Here is a 22,786-nt window from a genome sequence, read left to right on the forward strand (position 1 = left end):
TTCGATGTCAGAAAACCCTTATGAGTCTTTTCATAAGTCTTTGTTTTCCTCTTTGAATTAGGAAGTTGCTCTGCCAGTCATAAATGGTCACCCAACCAGTTCACATCTCCCTTCAAACACAGAATTCATCAAGTTCTTAGAGACCACATTATCATATTGCCATTTGTTACAAAAGTTTAAAAATAGTTAAATTTACAACTCAATTTTTTAAATGTGTAAAAGAGTTGTAAAGATAAATGAAAACATTGCCTTGAATATCTAGTATTCTTTTCTTCTTTTCATTATTTTTGCAAAGCTACAAGGCCATTTTAGAGCCTGCAAATATTTTACTCTGTATTTTTGTATTGCCAAAAATGTGTGACCCTTCAACCATGGATTCCAACTATGGATTCTATAGTCTATAAAAACACTTTTAAGGTACTCTTAGTTATAACAACAGCCTTGCACAACAAAACTAGGTAAAAATATAATAAAAGGACATAATTCAACTATGTTTATTAGACATCAACTTTGATTCAAATCAGATAAAACATTCTTGTGTCTTCTATTTTTTTTTATTTTAAAAATAAGCCACCCTTTGTTATGATTCAAGCCTTTCTCAAACCACAATGATGATGTCTATTCTCTCAATATAGGCTTCTAGTTGAAGCACATTTTTGTTTTTTACTTTTTTCTCTGTATGTAAAATCCCCCATAAATAATTCCTATACAGATTTATAGTCACACTTACTGCCAACCTTACTGAAAAACTGGGACAATGAAGAATTCAGCTAGCTTATCAATAGACCATGTCTCTAGTATATGTAAGGGATTAAACTTTCACATGCCCGGATTTTTACAAAGCATATGAATGAGGATATCATAGGCATGCCTCATTTGATTGCGCTTCACAGGCACTGCGTTTCTGCAAACTGAAGGTGTGTGGCAATCTTGCATCAAGAAAGTCTTTTGGTGCCATGCTTCCAACAGCATGTACTCACTCCATGTCTGTGTGTCACGTCTTGATAATTCTCACAATATTTCAAACGTTTTCATTATTATTGTATCTATTATGGTGATCTGTGATCAGTGATCTTTGATGTTACTGTTGTAATTGTTTTGGGGCACTGCGAACCACACCCATATAAGACACCGAACTTAATCGACAAATGCGTGTTCTGACTGCTTCACCGACCAACAATTTCCCTGTCTCTGTCCCTCTCCTTGGGCCTCCCTAGTCCCTGAGACATGACAATATTGAAATTAGGCCAACTAATAACCCTACTGTGGTCTCTGCGTGTTCAGGTGAAAGGAATAGTTGCACGTCTCTCACTTTAAATCAAAAGCTAGAAATGATTAAGCTTAGTGAGGAAGGCATGTCGACAGCTGAGATAGGCCAAAAACTAGGTCTCGCACCAAACAGTCTGCCAAGTTGTGGATGCAAAGGAAAAGTTCTTGAAGGAAATTAAAAGTGCTACTCCACTGAACACACGAATGATAAGAAAGCGGAACAGCCTTATTGCTGATGTGGATAAAGTTTTAGTGGTCTGGATAGAAGATCAAGCCAGCCACAGCATTCCCTTAAGCCAAAGCCTAATCCAGAGCAAGGCCCTAACTCTCCTCAATTCTCTGAAGGCCGAGAGAGATGAGAAAGCTGCAGAAGAAAAGTTTGAAGCCAGCAGAGGTGGGTTCATGAGACCCTCCACCAGCAGCAGGATTACGACTCGCTGAAGGCTCAGAGGATGGTTAGCATTTTTTAGCAATAAAGTATTTTTAATTAAGGTGTGTACATTGTTTTTTAGACATAATGCTACTGCACAATAGACTACAGTGCAGTGTAAACATAACTTTTATATGCACTGGGAAACCAAAAATTCATGTGACTCGCTTTATTACAATTTTCACTTTAGTGCGGTGGTCTGGAACTGGACGTGCAATATCTCCAAGGTGTGCCTGTAATCACCTACTGAAAATATATGGGTCAGCTTGTTTGTCACACTTGGAAAAAAAATTGTAAGATAACAAAACTGTGTTTCCTACTGCCAAATTGTGGGTATTAGCAACTTGGGGCAAGAAGAAGAAATGAGGTGTCCATTGTCTTCTCGCTGCCACGCCTGTCAGTGCCCGATACTCGCTCTGAGTGCAGTTGGCCCCGATCCAAACAGTAGGTAACACACTCTTTCTGCCACTGTATTTAGAGCAGTGCTGTACAAAGGACAAACGAGTTTTTCTGCATACTGAAAATATTAACTATTGTGTTTCCACGGTGGTGTGCCATGGGGCCAGAGGAGCAGCCCGCAGAAGTACCTAGACATAGTTAACACTAAGGACAGTAAACAGGGAATACTATTTACGTGGCAGTCAACACACAAGTAGTCATTCCAGAAGGTGCAGATCATCAGGGCAATAAAAACAAGTCTAGAACATTTTATCAGCGAAAAAGGGGAAAGTCAGACTGAATTCGCTATCTAAATATTGTTCAACATCTTTTTCCAGATAAAATATTTCGGCAGCTTCATTGAACAGAAAATGACTGATTCCATTTTTCCTTTTTTAATTCCAAAGTTCCATTGAATTTTTCTCTCACTCTAAGTCACTAACAGATAAAACGGCTAAGTACAGCTGCAGTGTTCTTTCAGTTCAGTTTGTATATGAAACAGGAATACCTAAAAACCAGACATCTAAGAGATCTTGTAAAAAAACAAGAAGACTTTAAAAAGATAAACCTTGCATGTAAGATGGGGCTATCAGGGTGAGTCTTTCCTTGCCAGCCGAAGTTGTCTGGGCTGAAAAGTGAACTACAGAAGTAAAGAGGTGAGTGTGGATGGCAAAACAGGGCTGGGAAGGTAACCAACATTTATTGAGAGGAAACGGGGTCACAGACTGATGACTACTACAACTCTGCGACTTCAGTATTATCTTTATCTTAAGATGTGGAGACAGAGGTTGAGAACCTTAAGGCAGTAAGACATGACCCCATAACAAGCAGAGATGATCCAAGACTTAGCATCCAGGAAAACCCAGTTTTCTCTGTGTCCATTGTTGGTTCCACTGCATTTGTATTTTTAAAATTCCAGATTGCAACCCATTGGTGGGTTAGGAAATCAATTTAGCTTTATTTGTAAAAAAAAAAAAAAAAAAGAGAGAGAACAGAATAGATTGAAATATAAAACGTCAAAATTCACCACATATGTTAATGATAAGTATTGTTTCATGAACGTCTTTTTTACCTTTGTGTATGCCGGGAGTCAGAATCAACTCAATGGCAGGGAACAACAGCAGCAGTGGGAGGGGTCTTCCCTGGATGGCGCTGTAAAATGCATTTCTTACCGTGAACTGAAGTCAAAAAAGCTTAGAGCCACTGCATGATAGATACCATGTTGCCTGGAAGACTTTTGATTTCATCCCATTCGTGATGCAATCTGTCTTCATCTGATTCAGAGCTGAAAGGACCCGCTGGGCCTGTATTCCCTGGTGCCAGACCCTCAAACCCAGGGTAGGTGTGGTTATCCGAACAAAGCAAATATTGCACATCCACTCTATGAAAGACCTCCTACTTGGTGCTTGGAGTAAAAAGAAATGAATCATAAAAGTTGCTGCTTTCAATGCTTACTGCCAGCCTGAAAAACAGGAAATAAAGAACTCAGCTAATCAATAAACTGTATCTCTTCTGTACATAGGGGACTAAACTTTCGTATGCCATGATTTTTGTTTTGTTTTGTTTTAGTTATAGTTATAGTTATAGTATAGAGGGAGAACAGATATTGAAACAAATTAACCTAGACATAGAGGGAACTATGGTAACACAAAATGGGGCCCTTGGCCAACACGTGGATTTTGGAAAGCCTTCTTAGAATAGGTGATTCCTATATGCAGATGACACAACCTTGCTTGCTCAAAGTGAAGAGGACTTGAAGCACTTGCGATGAAGACCAAAGACCACAGCCTTCAGTATGGATTACACCTCAACATCAAGAAAACAAAAATCCTCACAGCTGGACCGATAAGCAACATCACGATAAACGGAGAAATGTTGAAGTTGTCAAGGATTTCATTTTACTTGGATTCACAATCAACACCCCTGGAAGCAACAGTCATGAAATCAAATGAATCATTGCATTGGGCAAATCTGCTGCAAAAGACCTCTTTAAAGTGTTAAAAAGCAAAGATACCACTTTAAGGACTGTGGTTCGCCTGACCCACGTCATTGTGTTTTCAGTCGCCTCCTATGCATGTGAAAGCTGGACAATGAATAAGGAAGACCAAAGAAGAATTGATGCCTTTGAATTATGGTGTTGGAGAAGATTATTGAATATACCATGGACTGCCAAAAGAATGAACAAATCTGTCCTGGAAGAAGTACAGCCGGAGTGCTCCTCAGAAGAAAGAGTGGTGACGCTTCTTCTCACATACTTTGGACACGTTATCAGGAGGGACCAGTCCCTGGAGAAGGACGTCATGCTTGGTAATGTAGAGGGTCAGCGAAAAAGAGGAAGACCCTCAATGAGATGGATTGATACGGTGTCTGCAACAATGGGCTCAACCATAACAACAATTGTGAGGATGGTGCAGGACCGGGCAGTGTTTCTTTTGTACACAGGGTCACTATGAGTCGATGGCACCTAACAACAATGACAACATCTTTAAAATAAGTCAAAGTTGTCCAGGGTTATAAAGATGTGAAAGTTGTTGCAGACAGTGTGAAACCTCATCTGCTAAAACATCACCTTCAGTGGAACTGTGGTAGTTCCAAATCATTCAGGTAGCAGTATGAGCAGGGAGTCTCTGTAATTGAGACTGGCTGCTCGGTGTGGGAGCCTTATGTGCCACAAGGAAGCTGGATTCCATCCTCAAGGTCACAGGGAGACAATGAAGGATTGTAAGCATGGCAGTGATAAGGTCAGGTTTATATTTTTTAAAAAAAGTCGCTCTGACCCCTGTGTAGAGTATGGTTCTAGGATGCCCAGACTTGAAGGAAGAGGGCATGACAGATGGCTGCTGTAGTTGAAGTCCGAGCAAGAAGTGATGAAAGCCTGAACTCAATGGCAGTGGCAGGGAACACAGAAGGAGACAGCTTCAAGAAGCCCTGGGAAGGTAGCAGCGTGTGGAGGACTGTGAGAATTGGCAGATTTTGAGGAGTAAGAACGAGGGCAATCTGGTCTGGGAGAAGTAGTATGGACGCTATTAACTGCATTTGGCAACGTGGAGATGCAGGGTCTTAGGGGAAAGAGAAATAAAGATGATTGGTCTGTTGGATATACAAGATTTTCAAAAGGATGTAAAGATTTGAAATTTGAGAACCAAATTGGGGATGGAGTTCATCACTAAAACTGCTGAGATCAAAAGGAAAGTGAGAATATAGAGAGAAAAGAGCCGAGTTCACATCCCTCCCGTGTGGACCAAGGTCCAGAGGGCAGCCAGCCCGTGAAGGGAGCCGTCGGGCAAACCCAGAAGGAGGCCAAGGCCTGGGACAGGGAGACAACAGTGCGCTCTAGAGGGCAAGGCGCTGTGGGCTAGAATTTTTCAACATAGATATTTTGAAAGATGCTATTGAGGAAAAAAAAGTCAGTAGTTAAATGTATTTGGAAAATTCTGGGTTTAAAAAAAAGTTACACAGGTTTTTGTTGTTTAATTGGTGGACTTTTCCAAGCCTTTAATATAGTAATTACATGAATTTAATGTGTACTTCCCAAACACATTGGCTGAAGTAGATGATGGTGGTGAAGGCAAAAGAAGCAACAAGGAACAAGGAAGTAAGAGAGAGAAACTGATGTCTAGAAGCTTAACGGAGAAGGAAAACAGACCAAGACAAGACAGTGTCCAGAGAGGGCAGGGGAGGGGAGGGCTGGGAGCACAGGGAGAGAGACTAACTGGCCTCAACAGGAGAAAAGATACATTTTCTGAAACTAGAGACGGTAAGTATCAATGCAGATGCAGAAAAATCTTAGGATATAGGAAGACATCAAGATAGATGACAGAATTTCATTTTTCACCAAAATAGGAATCCTCCACTTATTATGCAATCAGGGTGGATAAATGTGCCTGCGTGAATTTTTCTAGGAAGGGGCCATCCATTTAACCATCTTTTCAAAGGGATGTGTGATCCCCCCAAAAGGATAACTCCACCGCTCCACATGGTAATACCCGAGCTCTGATCCTTTGATTCCTGAATCAAAGAAGTCTGGCGTTCACGTCTGTGTGTGCCTCTCCATTTCTTCTCACACTGCCCCTTCACACATCCTCATCTCTGGCCAAACTGGTTTACTCCCCATTCATCCAGAGTCTCTGTGTTTGCTTAGACTCCCTCCCCTGCCCACCATGCTCTTCCCCCTTATGTCCACATGTCCAAATCCTCCCCACCCTTCACAGCTCACCTCAGACACCACTGCCCCATCCTGCCCCAACTGTACTTTCCCCCGCAAAAGGCTGGAAATCTTCACTATTGTGGGAATGCCTGTAGAATTTTCTCGGTCACTCTCTTGCTGGGAGGCAGTATACATAAGGGTAAGCACCCTGGCTTTCGAGTCAGATAACCAGGTTTGAGTCCTGTCTCTACCATTTACCAGTTGTATGACCTTGGCCAAATTACTCCACCACGCAGAGTCTCATTTTTCTCATCTTGAAATGGAGATCCTAGAAGTGCCTACCTCATGGTGTTGCTATGAGGAATCTGTTGTTGTTGTTGGGCGCCCTCAAGCCAATTCCGACTCATATCAACCCCATGTGACAGTGTAAAACTGCTCCGTAGGGTTTCCTAGGCTGCAGTCTTTACGGGAGCAGATCGCCAGGTCTTCCTCCTACAGAGCTGCTGAGTGGGCTCGAACTTTTAGGATAGCATCCGAGTCCTTACCCTTTTGTGCTGCCAGGACTCCTTGTTATGAGGAATAAATGAGATTAATTTATGTAAAGTGCTTTACACAATACTTAACTAAACACCTTCTCCCTTGTGGCATAATTACTACTGGACATTTCTTATTGTAACCCTGTACTATAAACTCCCGGTGGGTAAAATCCATGTCTCATATACCACTGTATCCTCTCTTAGTGCCCATAACAATGCAGTACACATTGGATGATTTAGTAGACTGCATGAATGAATAAATGAATGCTGAGTTAAATCACCATTTAATTTATAAAAAGGTATCAACTTGCACACTAGGAAAAATATGACAGTTGTAAATTACACCACTTAAAAAAAAGTAGCATGCATATGATAGAGCTAGAGTGGCCAATTACATTGTAATGCAGTATATTTAATTTTTGTTTCCTTGAAAATGTAGTGTCTTTCAGAAATGTTTCTATGGAACAACTGGAAATCAATTCCAGAAAAATATAAAAGTTGTTATTTTAAAGGGCTTTATGCTGTAAGTGTAACAATGGTGTACATCACTTTCTGTGTTCCGTAAACACAGATGGCATACTATGTGCCAGATAACGTATTATCAAGTAGCTGTGCCAAATGGGAAAAACAGATTTATAAACACATAGATTCAACATATTATAAGTGCCATGATAAAGATGTGCCAAGGAAACCATGGGAACACAGAGACAACACCCAGCCCAACCTACGGGTACAAGACTGAACCCAGCTGGTCCAGCGGATGTCAGTCATACCCTTCAGTTCGTTCACTCATCATCCAGTGTAGTAGGAATTGCTCTTCTACGTCATCAAGTGATAACCTAGTGCCGTAGAAGAGAACACACCCTCCCAGCGGTGAAAAATGCATTCCTTGTGTTGAACTGGGATGTAACTAGACACACAAAGCTTTACTGGCTCACCTATCGAATCAAAAGGCAGAGAAAATTATCACACTGACTATTAAAACTATCACTGTTTTTGCTGGAAAAGAACTCAGTGATACTTTGCTTAGAATATATCGGCTTTATAAGCTTTTTCTTCTATAAAATCACTCTTTGCTTTTGAGGAAAATGTCCTGGTTTTTGTTTCTTTTCTAACATGTAGAATTATCTGTTCTACAAATAAAGGGAAAAACATAAATGGTAGATGAAAGTCAGGGCTTCTTAGATTGTCTCTCAGCACTTTTAAAATTATGTATTACAAACACATGAAACGCAGTGAGATTTTAGATAACATTAGTGCAACAGGAGATATTTTGTCCTGATACAGCAGACTTTATGTGAAATTGCAGTGTTCAGTTGCTCATATAAAGGTGGTTCAGTTGCTTATTTAAAGGCGGTTCCATTCTTTCTGTGTTTGTTGCTGACTGTGGTAAATGGAGTCTTTCCAGCGGTAGGTGTACTCAGATCTGGAAAGACTGATGTGCATTCTTCGGCACCTGTTTCGTTTGAGGAAGGGTGGAAAGTCTTTGTTGTACAATAATGATCTAAGGAAACCCGTGCACTCTGGGGGTGACCGGCTGTTGTCCATCTCAACCTAAGGACAGGTGATGCTGAAGAGGCTGCGCAGCAGCGTAAGAGGACCATCTCATGGGCACAGTAGGCCTCTGTGTAAAATGTGGGCTTACAGAGTGTTTATGATGGATAGTTTGGGGTGTGTGTGTGTGTGTGTGTGTGCACATGTATGTACGTGTGTATGTTCATGCATGCACGTGTGTACGTGTGTGTGTGTTAGGGAGGGAATACTGCTGGACCCTGGAATTACGTATTCTCTTGGTTGTTCAGGAGCCGGGGTTGCCACGAGTAGGAATCGACTCGACGGCAACAGGTTATAGGTCATTAGCTGTTCAAGTCATCTTTTCCTGATTCAAGCAAAAACGTTCTGTGACTTTTCGTGTGAGGAAAGTGATGAGATTTCAAAGGGTAGTGATTCTGACAATATATTTGGACAACAGTCAGTACTCTCTGTATCTGAAGAACACAGCCACCATCTAGATTGTGTTATGATGATTCCTGTTTCCTTGAGGCATTTCAAGCGCCTGAAGCCCAGGGACCTCTCCTGGATAGTTTACATCTAGGATCTTCTGTGTTAATTTTCCCCTAACTTACCTCCCCCACTCCCAGGTTTGCATGCAAACACCTCCATTTTCTTAATGCCTACAGCTTTCCTTTAATTCCCAAACAAAGCTCTAACTCTCTCATATTCTCCGTTAATTTAAGATGTTTTGAGATTAAAGCATTTTATTCTTTTAACTCTATGGGGAAGGGTTATCTTTAAGTTGATAGTACCCTACTTAAAAATAACAGAAGTCCAAAGCAGTGATAGACATCTTAAATAAGTTCTCGCATTATATGAATAATTGTAAAAATTTACTCCTTTATTATATTTTTGTCTTAAATTGTTTTAGTGATATCCTTTTTCACTAAACATAAAATGTTTCTGAGTAATTGTATTTCTTCTAAATAATGTCAGGATTTTAAGTTTAATAATTTTACCAAGATTAGTCAATGTTCATTATTCCAAAATAAGTCTACCATATGTTGCAAAAGCAAATTGAACATATGATGTCAAAGTAATTGAGGCCATAGAAAATCCATATACTTAATAAAACTTTTATTAATATCAAACTAAGTTTAGGAAATATTCCATTCATTCTAAAATACATTATAATTCCGTGTACACTAAATATAGTTTTTGCCCATTGAAAGTCATCAAATAATTGTAACAATTCCAGTTATAATTAAACTTCAGCTCTTTGTTCCCATAAATATACTTTGCTAAGCTTTCATATAATAATTATATTGGGACTTAAAAGGAAACTTAGCATTTGTCTTAGTCATCTAGTGCTGCTATTGCAGAAATACCACAAATGGGTGGCTTTAACAAACAGAAATTCATTTTCTCACAGTTTAGGAGGCTAGAAGTCTGAATTCAGACCACCAGCTGGAGGGGAAGGCTTTCTCTGTCTGTCACCTCTGGATGAAGCTCCTTATCTCTTCAGCTTCTCCTTCCTGGTTCCTTGGAGATCTCCGCATTTCTTGGCATCTCTCTCACCCCATCTCTCTTCTACTAGCTTGCTTGCTTAATCTCTTGTAGATCTCAAAAGAGACTGACTCAAGACACACCCTATGCTAATCATGCCTCATTAACATAACAAAGACAACCCATTTCCTAATGGGATCGCCCCATGGGGTTTCCAAGCTGCAGCGGCTGGTAGATTTGAACTGCTGACCTTTTGATTAGTAGCCATAGCTGTTAACCACTGTACTACCCGGGAACCGCAGGCATAGAGGATAGGATATACAGTACATATTTTGGGGGGGACACAATTCATAACAGCATTGCTTCACAATTGAATTGCCATAATTGCTTTTTAATCACTGGAATACTATTAATCTCCCCAAAATTATTAAGTTTTGCCATCTGAGAAAAAGAAAAGCAGCCTCTAACTTTTGGGAGCTGGCCGGACACTTACAACTAGGCCTCAGTATTGCTAGCAGCTGGCCTGGCGCCCACAAGTAGACCATAGGGCTCTCTAGCTGGAGTTCACATTCTCAGAACACCCACATTAGATAAGGTCACGTGATGATTCGGGACAAAAACAGCAAAGCTTCATAATCAGATCTAAGCGCAGACAAAAGCAAGGTCACTTGGCATGCCACAAAAACATCAAACACCCCCCTCTCCTGGCTGATATGAGTGACTGCTCCTTCTCTTCCCCTATATCTAGTCTTCCCTCCCTTAGGTAAGATTAAGATGTCCAGTCAGAGTTATCCCTGCTTCCAGCAGAGCCCCATCCAGAGCAAAGCCCTGCTTCCTTGAACCCTCCACACAATCCCCCAGCAGAGCCCAGAACTCCAAGTCCTGTTGAACAGCTCTTCCTGAGACACCTTGGGGTTCCCGTGGTCTTCCTTCTCCCTTGCTGCAAGGAGCAGCTGGTCCACCTTGTTCCACTTCTCCTGTGTTCCTGGTGTTTTTTGGCCAAGGGCATGGACATATCCATAGCCCAATATGTGTGAACACTGGACTCTGAGTTAGGTAAAAATGTGAGAGAACTTTGTAAACTGTAGGGTTCTATTAAAATGTCAGTGTATTGTTATTCAGATTTCAGTACTTGGAATTTTGATTTTCAGCAGAACCATCCAAACCCACAAGTATTTTTTTAACATTCTGCTTTTAAAATATATTTGATGAATAGTTGCCTTCTCAAATAGAAAACATATGTGCTTTCTACTCTAGGTCCACAATGGGGTTTGTCATCTCAATAAAGAGCCTATAGCGCTAACCAGAAGTTCATTCTTTTAAGGTTGCTTTTATGATGCTTGGGTGATCTTTGTTCTAGTTCAGATTTTAAATTAGCATTTAAATTTATGGACAATAATATCCCTACCCTTTTTTCAAAAATAGTAATGGATCAATATTTTTTAAACATCATTTTGCCAATTCTAAAAGGTAGGCAACATTCATTTTTCTTTCAATGACCACTTCAGATGGTGGGATTGCAGTGAGAATCGATGCAGTGGGAGAAGGTTTTGTCCCATCCGTTTGTTCCGGGCCCCTTCATAGCCGTCTCAGTTCTTCTGTGTGTGCTGAGGTAGTCATTAGCCTTCTCCCTGTTGTTACCACAGGAGTGACTGGAATGAAGATAGTCACACTCAGTCCCCAACGCACTGCACCCAGTGAAGCTCAGGAGCTTAGATTCCACGACAGTCAGCAAGCTCGCTGTCTCCCTAGCATCAGAGATGCTGCTCTTTTTTAACTATCTTTATTTGGAAAGGCGCCCAAGGTTTCCAGATGACCACGTACCGTATGGGGGATCTGCCAATTTGTGATTGTGCTTTATGTAAACATTTTAATATCGGATCCCTAAAATCCAGAGCCTCCCTCACAAGGGTTTAAAGCATAATCCCCTCTGCCTATTGCTGTGGTGGATTAACTCGTATTCTCTCTGCGGCTAGTTTGCTCCCTGAAGGCCACAGCAGAAAGACTCAGTGCTGCTTAGACATGCTATGGAACTGGAGATTTCCAAAGCACCAGAGTAAAAATGTCACTCCACTAAGGCCGAATATTTGCTGATGTGGCTTTCTGAGAGAAGGACCGATTCGAGGCCCTTTTAGAAACTCCAAGAAAATCTGGACTCATTGGAGCGAAACTGTAGTTGAATCCACAGAGAGGGCAGTGCCCTGGCAGAAACGCGGAGAACTAAGTCGAGAAAATGTGTTTCCCGTTAAAAGTTCACAGAGCTAGGTACTTAAAATTCGCAATATATTTCAGTAAATCGGCATGTATGGTTTTGATAATATGTGTCATGATTTTTTTTTTTTTTTTTTTTTTTGCAATTTTCCCAATGTAATTGTTTGGATATGTTGAATTACTTTTTAGAGAAGGAAGTCACCGCCATTTTTAATGATTTTGACCATTCTCGGTCTCGGGATGTCCAAAGCCCTTATTCAAACAGAGCTAACTCGCCCTGTGTGTGCGTTTCCAGTTAAGATGTTTCCAGTAAGGTCTTAGCATGACCCAGGGATGTCTGAAAGGACACGTTGTTCCCCATGCGAATCACGTCACCCTCTTTCTCACCTGTCCCCATTCATGAGGCCACCACTGGGATTTCTCCAGAAGGGGAATTTTAAAAAACTGGCATCCCGAGAAGCGGCCCGGCGGCGGAAGGGTTAAGGGAGCGGCTGGAACCGGCCAGGGCGGTGGGGGACTCGGAGGAGGCGCCGCGAGCGCGCGCACAGACCCTCCAATAAACACAAAGGAGGGCCTGGGGAATAGAAACCCAAATCCACTTGTAATCGTACAAGAGATTCGGGCATAATTACTTGAGCAACCTAGATTAAGATTGATGAGCCTTTAAAGTGGCGCTTCAGATCGACCGCCTGCCCTTTGGAAAGGGAAGCCTTGCGGGGCTGCGGTGGACTCGATCCGCGCGGCTCCGGGCCGCGGGGCCTGGCCGGGCGCCCCTCGGGGGACAGAGAGCCCTGGGGTCCGGGACAAGGCTTTAGTACGCGCTGTGCGGCCTGGAGAGCTGACACTGACACAGCTCGCTTCCCGTCCACCTCCTCTGAGCGCGGCGGAAGCCGGCGGATCCCATCTCGGCCCAGCCTTGAGCAGGGCGGCCGCAGACTTGGGGTGCATGGCACCCCGCAAACGCCCCCCTGCGCTGGCCAGTCTGCTCCTAGCTGGGGACGGCGCCCGCGGGGGACCTGACTTCACTACCCCTCCAACAGTTACTGTGATTCATTTTACTATATGGATCGGGGCGGGGGGTGGCAGGGAATCCAATGCGCCCTGGCTACGGAAAGATGGATACTGGATACGTGGGCGCTCCTTTCCACGCCCAAGACCGCGAGAGCTGCCTCTGCTTTCTTCAGGGACCTTCACCCGGCGGTTAAGTCGTCCTGATCTGAATTAACATTCTAAGACGTGCGGTTCCTCACCCTCATGGAGGGACTTAGAAGCAAGCACCACAATTCCTAGTAGGCACACTTTCCACAAACCGTTTCTACAGGCTTAGCGTCTCTAGTTTCCAAAGTTAAGAAGCAGCACTTTGCGGACGCTTTTCTGAGAATCCTTTTGTTCGTGTCTTACTTTCTCATCACTTTTGACGTATTCTGTTTTACCACTGGAATTGAAGAACTCATTAACGATTTATGCTCCATGAGAAAATCGCTGCTGAAGATTTCGTTCTTTTCTGCGTAAGAAATGTAATGTCGACTCGCGCGCCTTAAATGGCCGATATTAAATTAATCTCTCCGTAAGATGCAAACCCGTTAGCACAATGCACTGTGTACGTTTAGGTCCTTTTCCCCTTGTATCCTCCCTGCTGCCCTTGGGGAGCGCTGCTGCGGAGTGGAATGGCTTTACCGGCTAGCGGGTCTTTGGGGGGCAGGCTGGCCGCCTAGGGCCCCTAGGAAAGCCCGCGGTGCTCAGTGGAAAATCCGGGCCTTAACGACTCGGTTCTCCAGTTCTGAGTTGTTAGTGGCAGCGCCTCACTGACCGCGTAGGGCTTCTAGGAGGAGGTTGAAAACTCGCTTGCTAAGGGTCACTTGCTAGGTATCCTGACCTCTCGGGTGTTTATAGACTTATCTCCAGTGGTTATAAGATAATGTGTAAAAGTCAAGTAGACCTTGTCTCACACGAAGAGAGCTTGCCGCATAAATAGGCATCATCATCATTATTGTTATGAATGTACCTTTCAAAATAAAAACCAGTGGTACCCAGGGTCTGGGGGGAGCGGGAGAGGCCCGCCGGGCCCAGCCTGACGCCTGCCCTTGTCTTGCAGGCCCCGTGGTTCTCAGCACCCCTGCCCAGCTCATCGCTCCCCTGGTGGTGGCCAAGGGAACGCTCTCCATCACCACGACAGAAATCTACTTCGAGGTAGATGAGGATGATCCTGCCTTCAAGAAGATCGACGCGAAGGTGAGTTCAAGTGAGACCTGTACGGTGCTGGCGGCTTTGTGGCGGGAAGTGGTTTTCAGCTTTCCCGGGTTTGAAATGACAGTGGGGGAGGGGAGCATATTCCCGTTCTTCTCTTGGAAAATGGGTGGAATGAAATAACACCGCCTTCTTTTCTGGAATTGAAGAATGCATTAATGGATTTAAATCCTGTATCACCGGAGCTTGCACAGTTAACAGCCTTTCTCTGGATGTCTTTGTGTGCGTTTGGGCAGATTTGGTTGTTAAGCCAATTGCTCCCCAGTCCCCAGGGTACAGCATCTCAGCTCTGTGACAAGACGGTCTAGGAAGGGTCTTATGAAATTTCTTATTAAGAGCAATTTTAATGCCCACAAGTATAGATTGCGATTGAATTATTACTCATTGAAAGCTTATAAGGAAACTGGGGTGGGGGGGCATTTAGATATAAATGTATCTCCATTATTAAATCCATTTTTCATCTCCTGAAATAAGAATGGGCTTTACATGTGGATTTAAGAGGAAGAGAAACTGGTTCTCTGAAAAACTTTGATTTAAATGGCGTGTGCATAGCATGTACTAGCAATCACATGGGTAAAGGCTCTGCTCTTTGTTGGGTGCAGTGTCAGAAAGGATGGATTGGAGCCATTTTAAAGGCCTAAACATTTATTTATTGAATCTTCGCCCGCAGCACCTGAGTGTTAGAGCAACTCTGGATGTACTGCAGCACTTTCTTCCGCGATCAGTTTTGTTCATGTTTTAACTTTTGCATTACTTGCTGTTCCTAACTTTTTCTGGGATTAAGAATTCAAGAGTGTGTCACGCTAGGTATTCTAGTATCACTTTGCAAAAATTCTCCTTTTAGGTGTTTTTCAAAGGCAGTCATTCTAGAATAACCAAATACTACTCTTTTTTAACATAGATCCAGAACTTTATTTTTCTGTTCGATTTATATATAGAATTTATAAAAAGAGTATTGGTAGAACAGCAATTGAAGCTCTAAAACCACCTCCTGAATCAACTGCCTCACAGCCCGTGGGTGACTAGCCTCTCAGCACTTGTTGACTGTTCCAGTTCTCCTGTGGAGAGTCTTGGGCCTCTTGGACTTCTGTCTCCAAAACAACTGAATGTAATAAATTAGCGTCTGAATGCAGCATGTTAACTTTAAATAATTGAAACAGTTCGTCTTTGTGCTTTTATCATCAGCTTGCCTATGAAGGGAAAGGGAATTTGGGATTTCTGGTTGATTTTTCTTGCTCCTGGGACCCTTACCGCATAAAATAAGGTTTGCCATAAGATAGGTCGGAAATGATTTTCATTTTATTAGCACAATTAGTTTTCATATACACATTGCAAAACTTTCATTTTGACTTTTACGTTTGTTTTCTCTAGGAGTCAGGCAGGTTTTTAACTCAGTCATCCCTACCATCGTGACAGGTTCTTGCTTATATGATCAACAACGCTTCAGAAATCCTAACCCAGAAGAAAGGGTGTCTGTGTAGGAAGTAATAGTCTTATAAGTAATTATTATTAGTCTTATATGTAATTATTATTATTACCTATACTATGGTAATATAAGTAATTATTAGGTTAGAAACAGAGAGTAGATCAGGAGCTTTTGTAGCTACACAAAAGAGCTTCTCGCCAGGATTTTAAGGTTTTAGTTTTTAGTGATTTCATTAGCGTAATTTCTCAAAATGCTTAAAATATTCAAGTGGACTCCGTTTTCAAAACAAAGCTCTTTTGATAGAAAAACAATTTAAAGTGAGACACAACAACTTTTCCTTCACTTCATTTATTAGCTTCTAATTAAATAAAAACCAGCAACAGAAATTAAAAATCAAAATCACAAAAGTAATTATCCAGTGTATTTCAAGTGCATTTCAAATATATAATTCAGCTATTCAAGCGTTATTATAGAAGCTGAATTCAAATTTCTTTGAATATATTTAAATAACATTTCAAGTATATTCATGGAATGTTAGAAATAGAACAAGCAGTATATTTGGAACAAAATGTAAACTTTTCTTTTATGTTCAGACACTTGCAAAGGCAGGGAAAAGTATCCGGAGGAAAATCTACCTTAAATGGCATCTTTGTTAGTGGAAAATGTCCGCCAGTCTCCCAAATGGCAACGTAACCTCTGCTCACCAAATCACAAAACACCAACATCCACACTTTCAAAGACAATGTGAGCTGACAATATTTGTTACAAACCAAAATATACATTACGCATTCCTTCCGCTGGCGCGTCCGAACCGCGTGGACTCGCAGGCAGCTGTACCTAGGGCGCCGAGACCGTTGTAATCCTCTGAGAGTCAGGCAGTGCTCACTGCGGTCTTGCAAGGCAGCCGGGTTGTGTTCCGGTCTTACTGTGGACCTTTCCCCGGAGCTAGAAAGTCGGTGGTAAAGAAATCTTCTAATACTTGCGAGTTTGGGTTTTTCTCCATCCGCTTCCTCCGCTGCTTTTCCGCCCCTTGGAGGGGTGGCTGAGATGATGCCGAAGGCTTGTGTTACTCCTTTTCAAGGAAGAGATCGTTTGCATCGTCAACTAGAAGAGTAGCTAGGAATGGAACAGGAAGTTCCAACGTAATCGGCACGCTGGGAAGTGTCTTCGTGTCGAGTCGCGATTAAATCGGCCTCTAAAGTTTTTCCAAACTTTTCGGGTTGGTGAGAATCTCCCGCGCCAGGCGCCACGTCTGCTTGGCGGCATTCTCCAGCGCCGAGTGCGGTTTGCCCTGAAACAGGTCTAGGTTGGGGAGGAAATAGTGGGGACAGCGGCGACACTGCAGGCAGGAGATGAGCTGCAGCAGAATGCCGTTGAGTCTGTCCCCCAGGCACGACTCGTCCCAGTCCGACTCGCGCGGGTGCTTCTCGCACTCGTAGGAGACCAGCGTCTTCATGTGGTAATTGTTCAGGGGCTGGCCCGGCAGCTCCAGGTGCCGGTCCCGCAGGGTCTTGAGGATGGACAGGCATTTCTTCCGGCAGCCCCCCATCTGCAGTCTGTTCTCGGCCTCCGCGAACTGCAGCACCCAGGCGTCGCTCTCGGCCGAGCTCTGCTTGCCGGCCAGGGAGTGGCACTCCTTGGACAAGAGGTTGAAGCCCTCGGCCTTGACCTCGGCCACCCGGTTGGGGCCCGGCCAGGGGATGTGGGGCAGCGGCCAGTGGGCCGCGCTGCGCGGCCAGATCCCGGTGCACTTGAACGCCGGGGTGATCTGCACCACGTACCGATCTCGGATCCGCAGTTTCACTTCGCTGGTGTCCGCCACCATTTTCACCACGTCCCGGTAGCTGCATTTGTCCACCGCCTGGGCCACCAGCGTCTGGAAGCGGGAGCGGATCTTGCGCGCAGAGAGGTAGCCGGAGGCGGTGATGAACTCCACCCAGAGGGACATGCTCCGCTTGCGCCCGTCGCTCAGCTTGAGCACCGCGCAGCCGGGCAGCGAGCCGTCGTCCACGAAGTTGAAGACGCCCATCTGGTTGAGGTAGAGCACCACCTCGAACTCGGTGGGCGAGATGACCTCGAGGCCCTCGTAGCGGTTGTCCATCTCGTTGAGAGAGCTGATGAAGCGGGGCTCCTGCACCTCAACCTCCTTCAGCACATCCGACACCACTTTGCACACTTCCCGGATGGTTTTGGCGATGGCCGCTTTCCGGGCCTGGCACTTCTCGTTGTAGTATTTGTTGAGATGGTAGACCAGTTTGGCCTGCGCCGCGATCATGTTGGGGCAGAGATCCGGGTTGTACACCGGAGTCTCGCAGTAGGCCGTGGGATCCAATGCGGCTGCTGGCGCTGGAGCCAACTTCGGGGGAAAGGGCCCGCCGCGAGCGCTCGGAGCGGCGCAGGGCTCTCCGCCGGCGGCCGGCCCTTCCTCGAGTCGCGGAGCCCGGCGGGTCTTAAAGTGAAAGGTCGCGCTGCCCCTCTGTCTGCCTCTCTTCCTCTCTGAAAGAATCCCGGGGAGAGAGAAACGGATGGAGAGATCACGCTCTCAGTAACGAAAACCAAAGTTGCGCGGAGACAGACAAGCTCCTCCAGCGGTCAGAAACAAGCACCCCTTTCCGTCTGTCTTTATTTACGCTTCCCGGGAGTCATGGTGTGTGCGGGGCTGGCCGTCGGCTGGGGGGAAGCTGTGCAGGGTGTGTGTCGGGGTGAGTGTGCTGGGTGTGTTTGTGTCAGAAGCCGCTGTGGCTTTGCCTAAGAGCCCAGATGCACTCGTGTGGAAATTATAAAGGCAGGGCCAGGCAGGCGGGCGGCCAATCGCCACTGGGCTCGTCACGACGGCCGCCTTCAGCTCGAACCCGGCTAATTAATCCCCCTCACGGAGGTAGGCACGCAAACGAAAGGTAGGAGGCTGCTGCCGGCAGAAAACCACCGAGGCCACCTAGACAGACTTGGAAATCAAGAGAAATCGCTCGGCTTTGGGATTACTTGAAGCATATTGACGTTTTGAAAAGCCTTGGCAAAGCCCTCCTCGTCTCTGCTGAAATGCAAATACAGGTGGATTCGGGGATTCGCCACCAATTAGCGAACTAGAGAGGGCTTTCGAAAACAAAGTCACTAACTTGCATTTACAGTGAGATCATTAACGTCCTTTAATCCTCGAGGTCTTTTTAAATGCAGGGTGAAAGTTTTCTCGAATAGACTACATAGCTTTAGATGGAATAATACCTGTGTATCTTTCCCATTCTGGATGTTTCTGGGTGTTGGAATGATTTGTTTTCTTTTTTAAGTTAGGCAGGTAATGTGCTCTTTTTTACCTAGATTTCTTCCCTGTTTTGCAGTTGTTGAAAGGAATGTGAAATGTATTGCTCCGTGTGTTAGATGCTGTCCACTCCTATGTAAATTAGGTTTAAAAAGATGTTTAGCACACCTGGCCTCTTTGGACTTGGGGAGGCCTGTCCAACATTACAGTGAGGACATTGAGCAGTCTCTGAACTGGTAGAAGTATTTGAAAAGTATAGTCCTTCTGTGATCGGGGGATTATTTTAATATGATTTCATAACGAGCTGTATTTTAATACATGGGATTCGGGAGCCATCAGACCTCCTGGCAGATAACTGTTCTGAAACCCTGAACGCTTGGGGTCTCCAGCCGCTTAGAGCTGTGTAATCACGCATAGGCAGGTCTCCTGTCTCAGGTATGCTTAGTGTTGGCCTGACAGTAGATTTCTAAATGTATGACATTTCATGCGATTTGATTAAGGGAAATGGTTACTGTTTTAAAAGAAAACCAAGTTGTAGTCACCCACGTTCATTACAGGAATTAAACATCATTTCAGAAAAAAGTGAAAGAAATCAACATTTCTAAGTTTTGGAACCTTAAAAGCAGGAGGGGTTTAGGTCGAGCTTTTTTTTTTTTTTTCCTGGTGATACCAGTTGTGTCCTCAAAGTACAGGAAACGAAATAAATACAGTACCACACGGGTTTGGTTATACAGTCGCTGTAAAAGCTAGGGAGGGTTTTAATTGCCTGCCTTTGACTCAGACGGTATCTCTTTCAAATTGAGAATATTTCCATCCGAATCCTCTTAACTCTGGGTGACAGCTTTGCAGGTACTTTGTTTCAGAGCCACTTTTAACACGATATTCTTAAGCGCGCCCACTTTTGCTTTGATTTTTCCTTTCTTTTTTTGCACAGGTAACGTGCATCACAAAGCCTCCGATTATTTCCCTTCTCATTACCCAAGAGTGATAGATTCTGATTTAGCTGAAAATAGTGCACTAAGTGTGGGGCGCAAGCATCCGTCTACACTAGCCCCAAGAGCCTCCCATTCCCTTAGGGGCAGGGACTGGGGACCCCCGCAAGCCCCTCCCTCCTTCGCCGGCGTTGCGGCTGAACGCACAGCTACCTTTTGGCAGTTGGACGAGAAGGAAGACGAGGCAAATCCGAGGCGGAGGATCGGTGGCCGCGACGGCGCAAGGAGTGTGCAGGCGTCTCTGGGGACAGGCCACCTCCTGCGCTCCCCCAGCGCAGGTCGCCGCCTGCTTCCTGCTCTCCCGGGCCCACTTTCTTTCCTCCCTCTGGTCGCTGTCTCTCGGGCTTGATCTCGGCGTGCGGGTTATTTTCAACCTTCCTTGGTTGGCATCCGGGGCTTCTCCGGCTCTGCCCACGCGGCCCGCAGCCCGCGCGGCGGCCCCGGTGAGGTCGGGCCGAGCCCGGCGCGCTCTGTCTGCGGAGATGCTCGGCCGAGCGTTGCCCGCCGGCCCCAGACCGCCCCCTGCCCTCTCCGGCCACATCCGCACTCTCCGGTCTGGCGAGGACGCGGAAGCCCCGGGGCTGTTTCGGGGACCCGGCGCAGCCGGCCCAGCGCGTCCAACGGGAAAGAAGCGGGACGCGAGGGGCGCCGGCCGGCCTCTCCGGAGCCAGGCGCGCAGGTGGCGCATCGTCGGGGCTGGCTGTGCGGCTTAATTGGGTTAAAGCGAAGCTAAACACCCAAACACTTTGTGCAGACTAATTGGTGCAACCGGGGCCTTTTCACTAACGATTTGCACTTTGAGGAAGAAAAAGAGAAGGTGCGATAAGGACTGGGAAACTCGTTAGTCCTAGAGTGTTCTAGGGAAGCGAAGTCGTTGGGTTTCAAGGACCCCAGGACTGTGTTTGCTGAGCTGCTTCCGTAAGCACCCATCACGGCGGAGCTGACAGTGATTAACATAACACAGGACTCACTGATGCGCCTTATCTCGGGGAGGGATGAACTGGGCGCCTGGAATAACACTCCCGCGCAGAGCTGCCGAGGCCGCAGCACACTCGTTTTCTGTGCGCTGAGCACGTGGAACGCATTGCACTCTGCAGCAGAGCCTGTCGGGATCTCAGACGCCCCTCATTGTGGAAGGGAAAATCAAACTCTTCTAGAAGTGTGCTTTCTATCCTCTGATATTTTTTACTGAAATGACCCACTGAGAGGAGTTAAACGTATATATAGTATATTTTTGTGTAATTCGGCCGTTTTTAATCTCGTTTTTTGGCGATAGATTTGTTTTGCAGGAGTAATTTATTTAACTATTCTGTAGTATGTTTTGAAATAGTATTTGACCTCTTAAACAGGCTATTTCAAACGATTATGTAGTGCATGGAAATAGCTTAATATCAGTTCATTTACTTACATAAAAAGTTTATGAAAGAACCCTAACTCATGATACCATTCATTTTTTTTTTTACTATAAATATAATCTTAGTACTAGAATGCGAGCTTTGTGCACGCATCCCATCTTTGCCATATAAATGCGTAATTGTTTTCAGTGGTATGCGTGCAGACGTCTTTGACATGAGCTAATAATAGAATGGTAATTGATGAAGACGACCTTATTCAAGAAAAAAGACAAACCAAATATCTCGTGATTTAATGATAATTTGAGATGCTTACAACCGAATGGTATTTGGGATTTTAAGGTCTAATAGACTAGTCCATTTTGGTTACTTAGCCTTCATTGGAAGGGTAGCCGTTAATTAGGAAAAAATCTAAAAGACACAAGCACACTGTTATTATACATTTTAGTACTATTAATGGATGTAAAATCATGGAAAATTGTAACTCCCAACACTTCAAAGTGTTCAAAATAACAATGGTCAAAGGTCAAACAATTTTTCCGGAAGTGTCATTTCCTGGGAAAGTCCTGCCACCTTCTGCAGACCTGCTCCCAGTGTACATGTGGGATGCACAAAGTGATGTGCAGGTAGTCACCTTACGAGATTAAAAAACAAAGTATTATGTTGAGAAATGTAGGAAGGCAAGGTTTCTGTATTTAAAAATGCATTTGAATTTGAATTGCTTGTTCATAAATTTCAGCAATTGTGACCTTTCGTCTGGAAAGATGTGTGTCTGTTGGAGAATACGCACACCCACGCAGAGTGTTCGCATAGGCATCGTTTTCTGTGTTTTTTCATTATCTGCTGACTGCGATTCTATTCGGAAGTATTCATGAATTTAAAGTTTTATTTTTTTAATATGTACTTATTACACTGGGGAGATAAAAAGAATATGAAGATGAGTTTATTAAATTATTTATCCTTACTGCTGGAGTGGCTTTGAAGGCTCCTTGTACGCATCTGATTTCCCCCTCCCCCCCTTTTTTTTTTTTAAAATGCAGTCAGGCTATTTCATCTGTTTCATTCTGCCAGACACAATATAGTTCTTTTTTACGCTGGAGAAATTAAAGACAGATATTTGTGCAGGGTTTTCTTTACATGTCACATTAAATAAAGTAAAATGGAGGGAGGTTTCCTGGTGATCTAATTTGATGGCATCTATACCTCTTTTTCTTCCTGTTGTGACTCCTGGTAAAAGAACACACACACAAAAAAATAATAACTTGAAAGCTTCAAAAGTTTCATTAATTTCTTAAAATCATTATTTCATATTTTAGTTTCAGGTTTGTTACAGAGTAAAGGGGAGAACCAAGGTCAGTGTTTGCACAATTTAGAGCATGTTTCATTTCTTCAGCTAGAGCACCTTGATGATTGTGGTTCATTTACAGATAGTTATTTCTTTAACTCTGCACTTGAATTATGAAGACTGTTTTTTCAGTTTTC

The 22,786-nt window shown here is 44.2% G+C and overlaps 2 protein-coding genes across 2 annotated transcripts in view; one reads left to right on the forward strand and one right to left on the reverse strand.

Annotated features, from left to right (window-relative positions):
* NBEA (neurobeachin) overlaps positions 1 to 22,786 on the forward strand; it is a 685,423-nt gene that overhangs the window by 429,615 nt on the left and 233,022 nt on the right. Inside the window, exons 38-39 of the mRNA XM_023740363.1 lie at positions 12,712 to 13,231; positions 14,056 to 14,263. Of these exons, the coding sequence (XP_023596131.1) occupies positions 12,712 to 13,231; positions 14,056 to 14,263 (728 nt within the window). The remainder of the gene's footprint in view (positions 1 to 12,711; positions 13,232 to 14,055; positions 14,264 to 22,786) is intronic.
* MAB21L1 (mab-21 like 1) lies at positions 16,309 to 18,088 on the reverse strand. Its single transcript, XM_004386029.2, has one exon. It carries the CDS (start codon positions 17,977 to 17,979, stop codon positions 16,900 to 16,902), a length of 1,080 nt encoding a protein of 359 aa, XP_004386086.1. The 5' UTR covers positions 17,980 to 18,088; the 3' UTR covers positions 16,309 to 16,899.

Source organism: Trichechus manatus, unplaced genomic scaffold, assembly GCF_000243295.1.
Source record: "Trichechus manatus latirostris isolate Lorelei unplaced genomic scaffold, TriManLat1.0 scaffold00153, whole genome shotgun sequence".
NCBI classification, from domain to species: Eukaryota; Metazoa; Chordata; class Mammalia; order Sirenia; family Trichechidae; genus Trichechus; species Trichechus manatus.

Excerpts from the sequence above, each read along its gene's own strand:
- MAB21L1 (XM_004386029.2), bottom strand. The coding sequence starts at position 17,979 with ATGATCGCGGCGCAGGCCAAACTGGTCTACCATCTCAACAAATACTAC.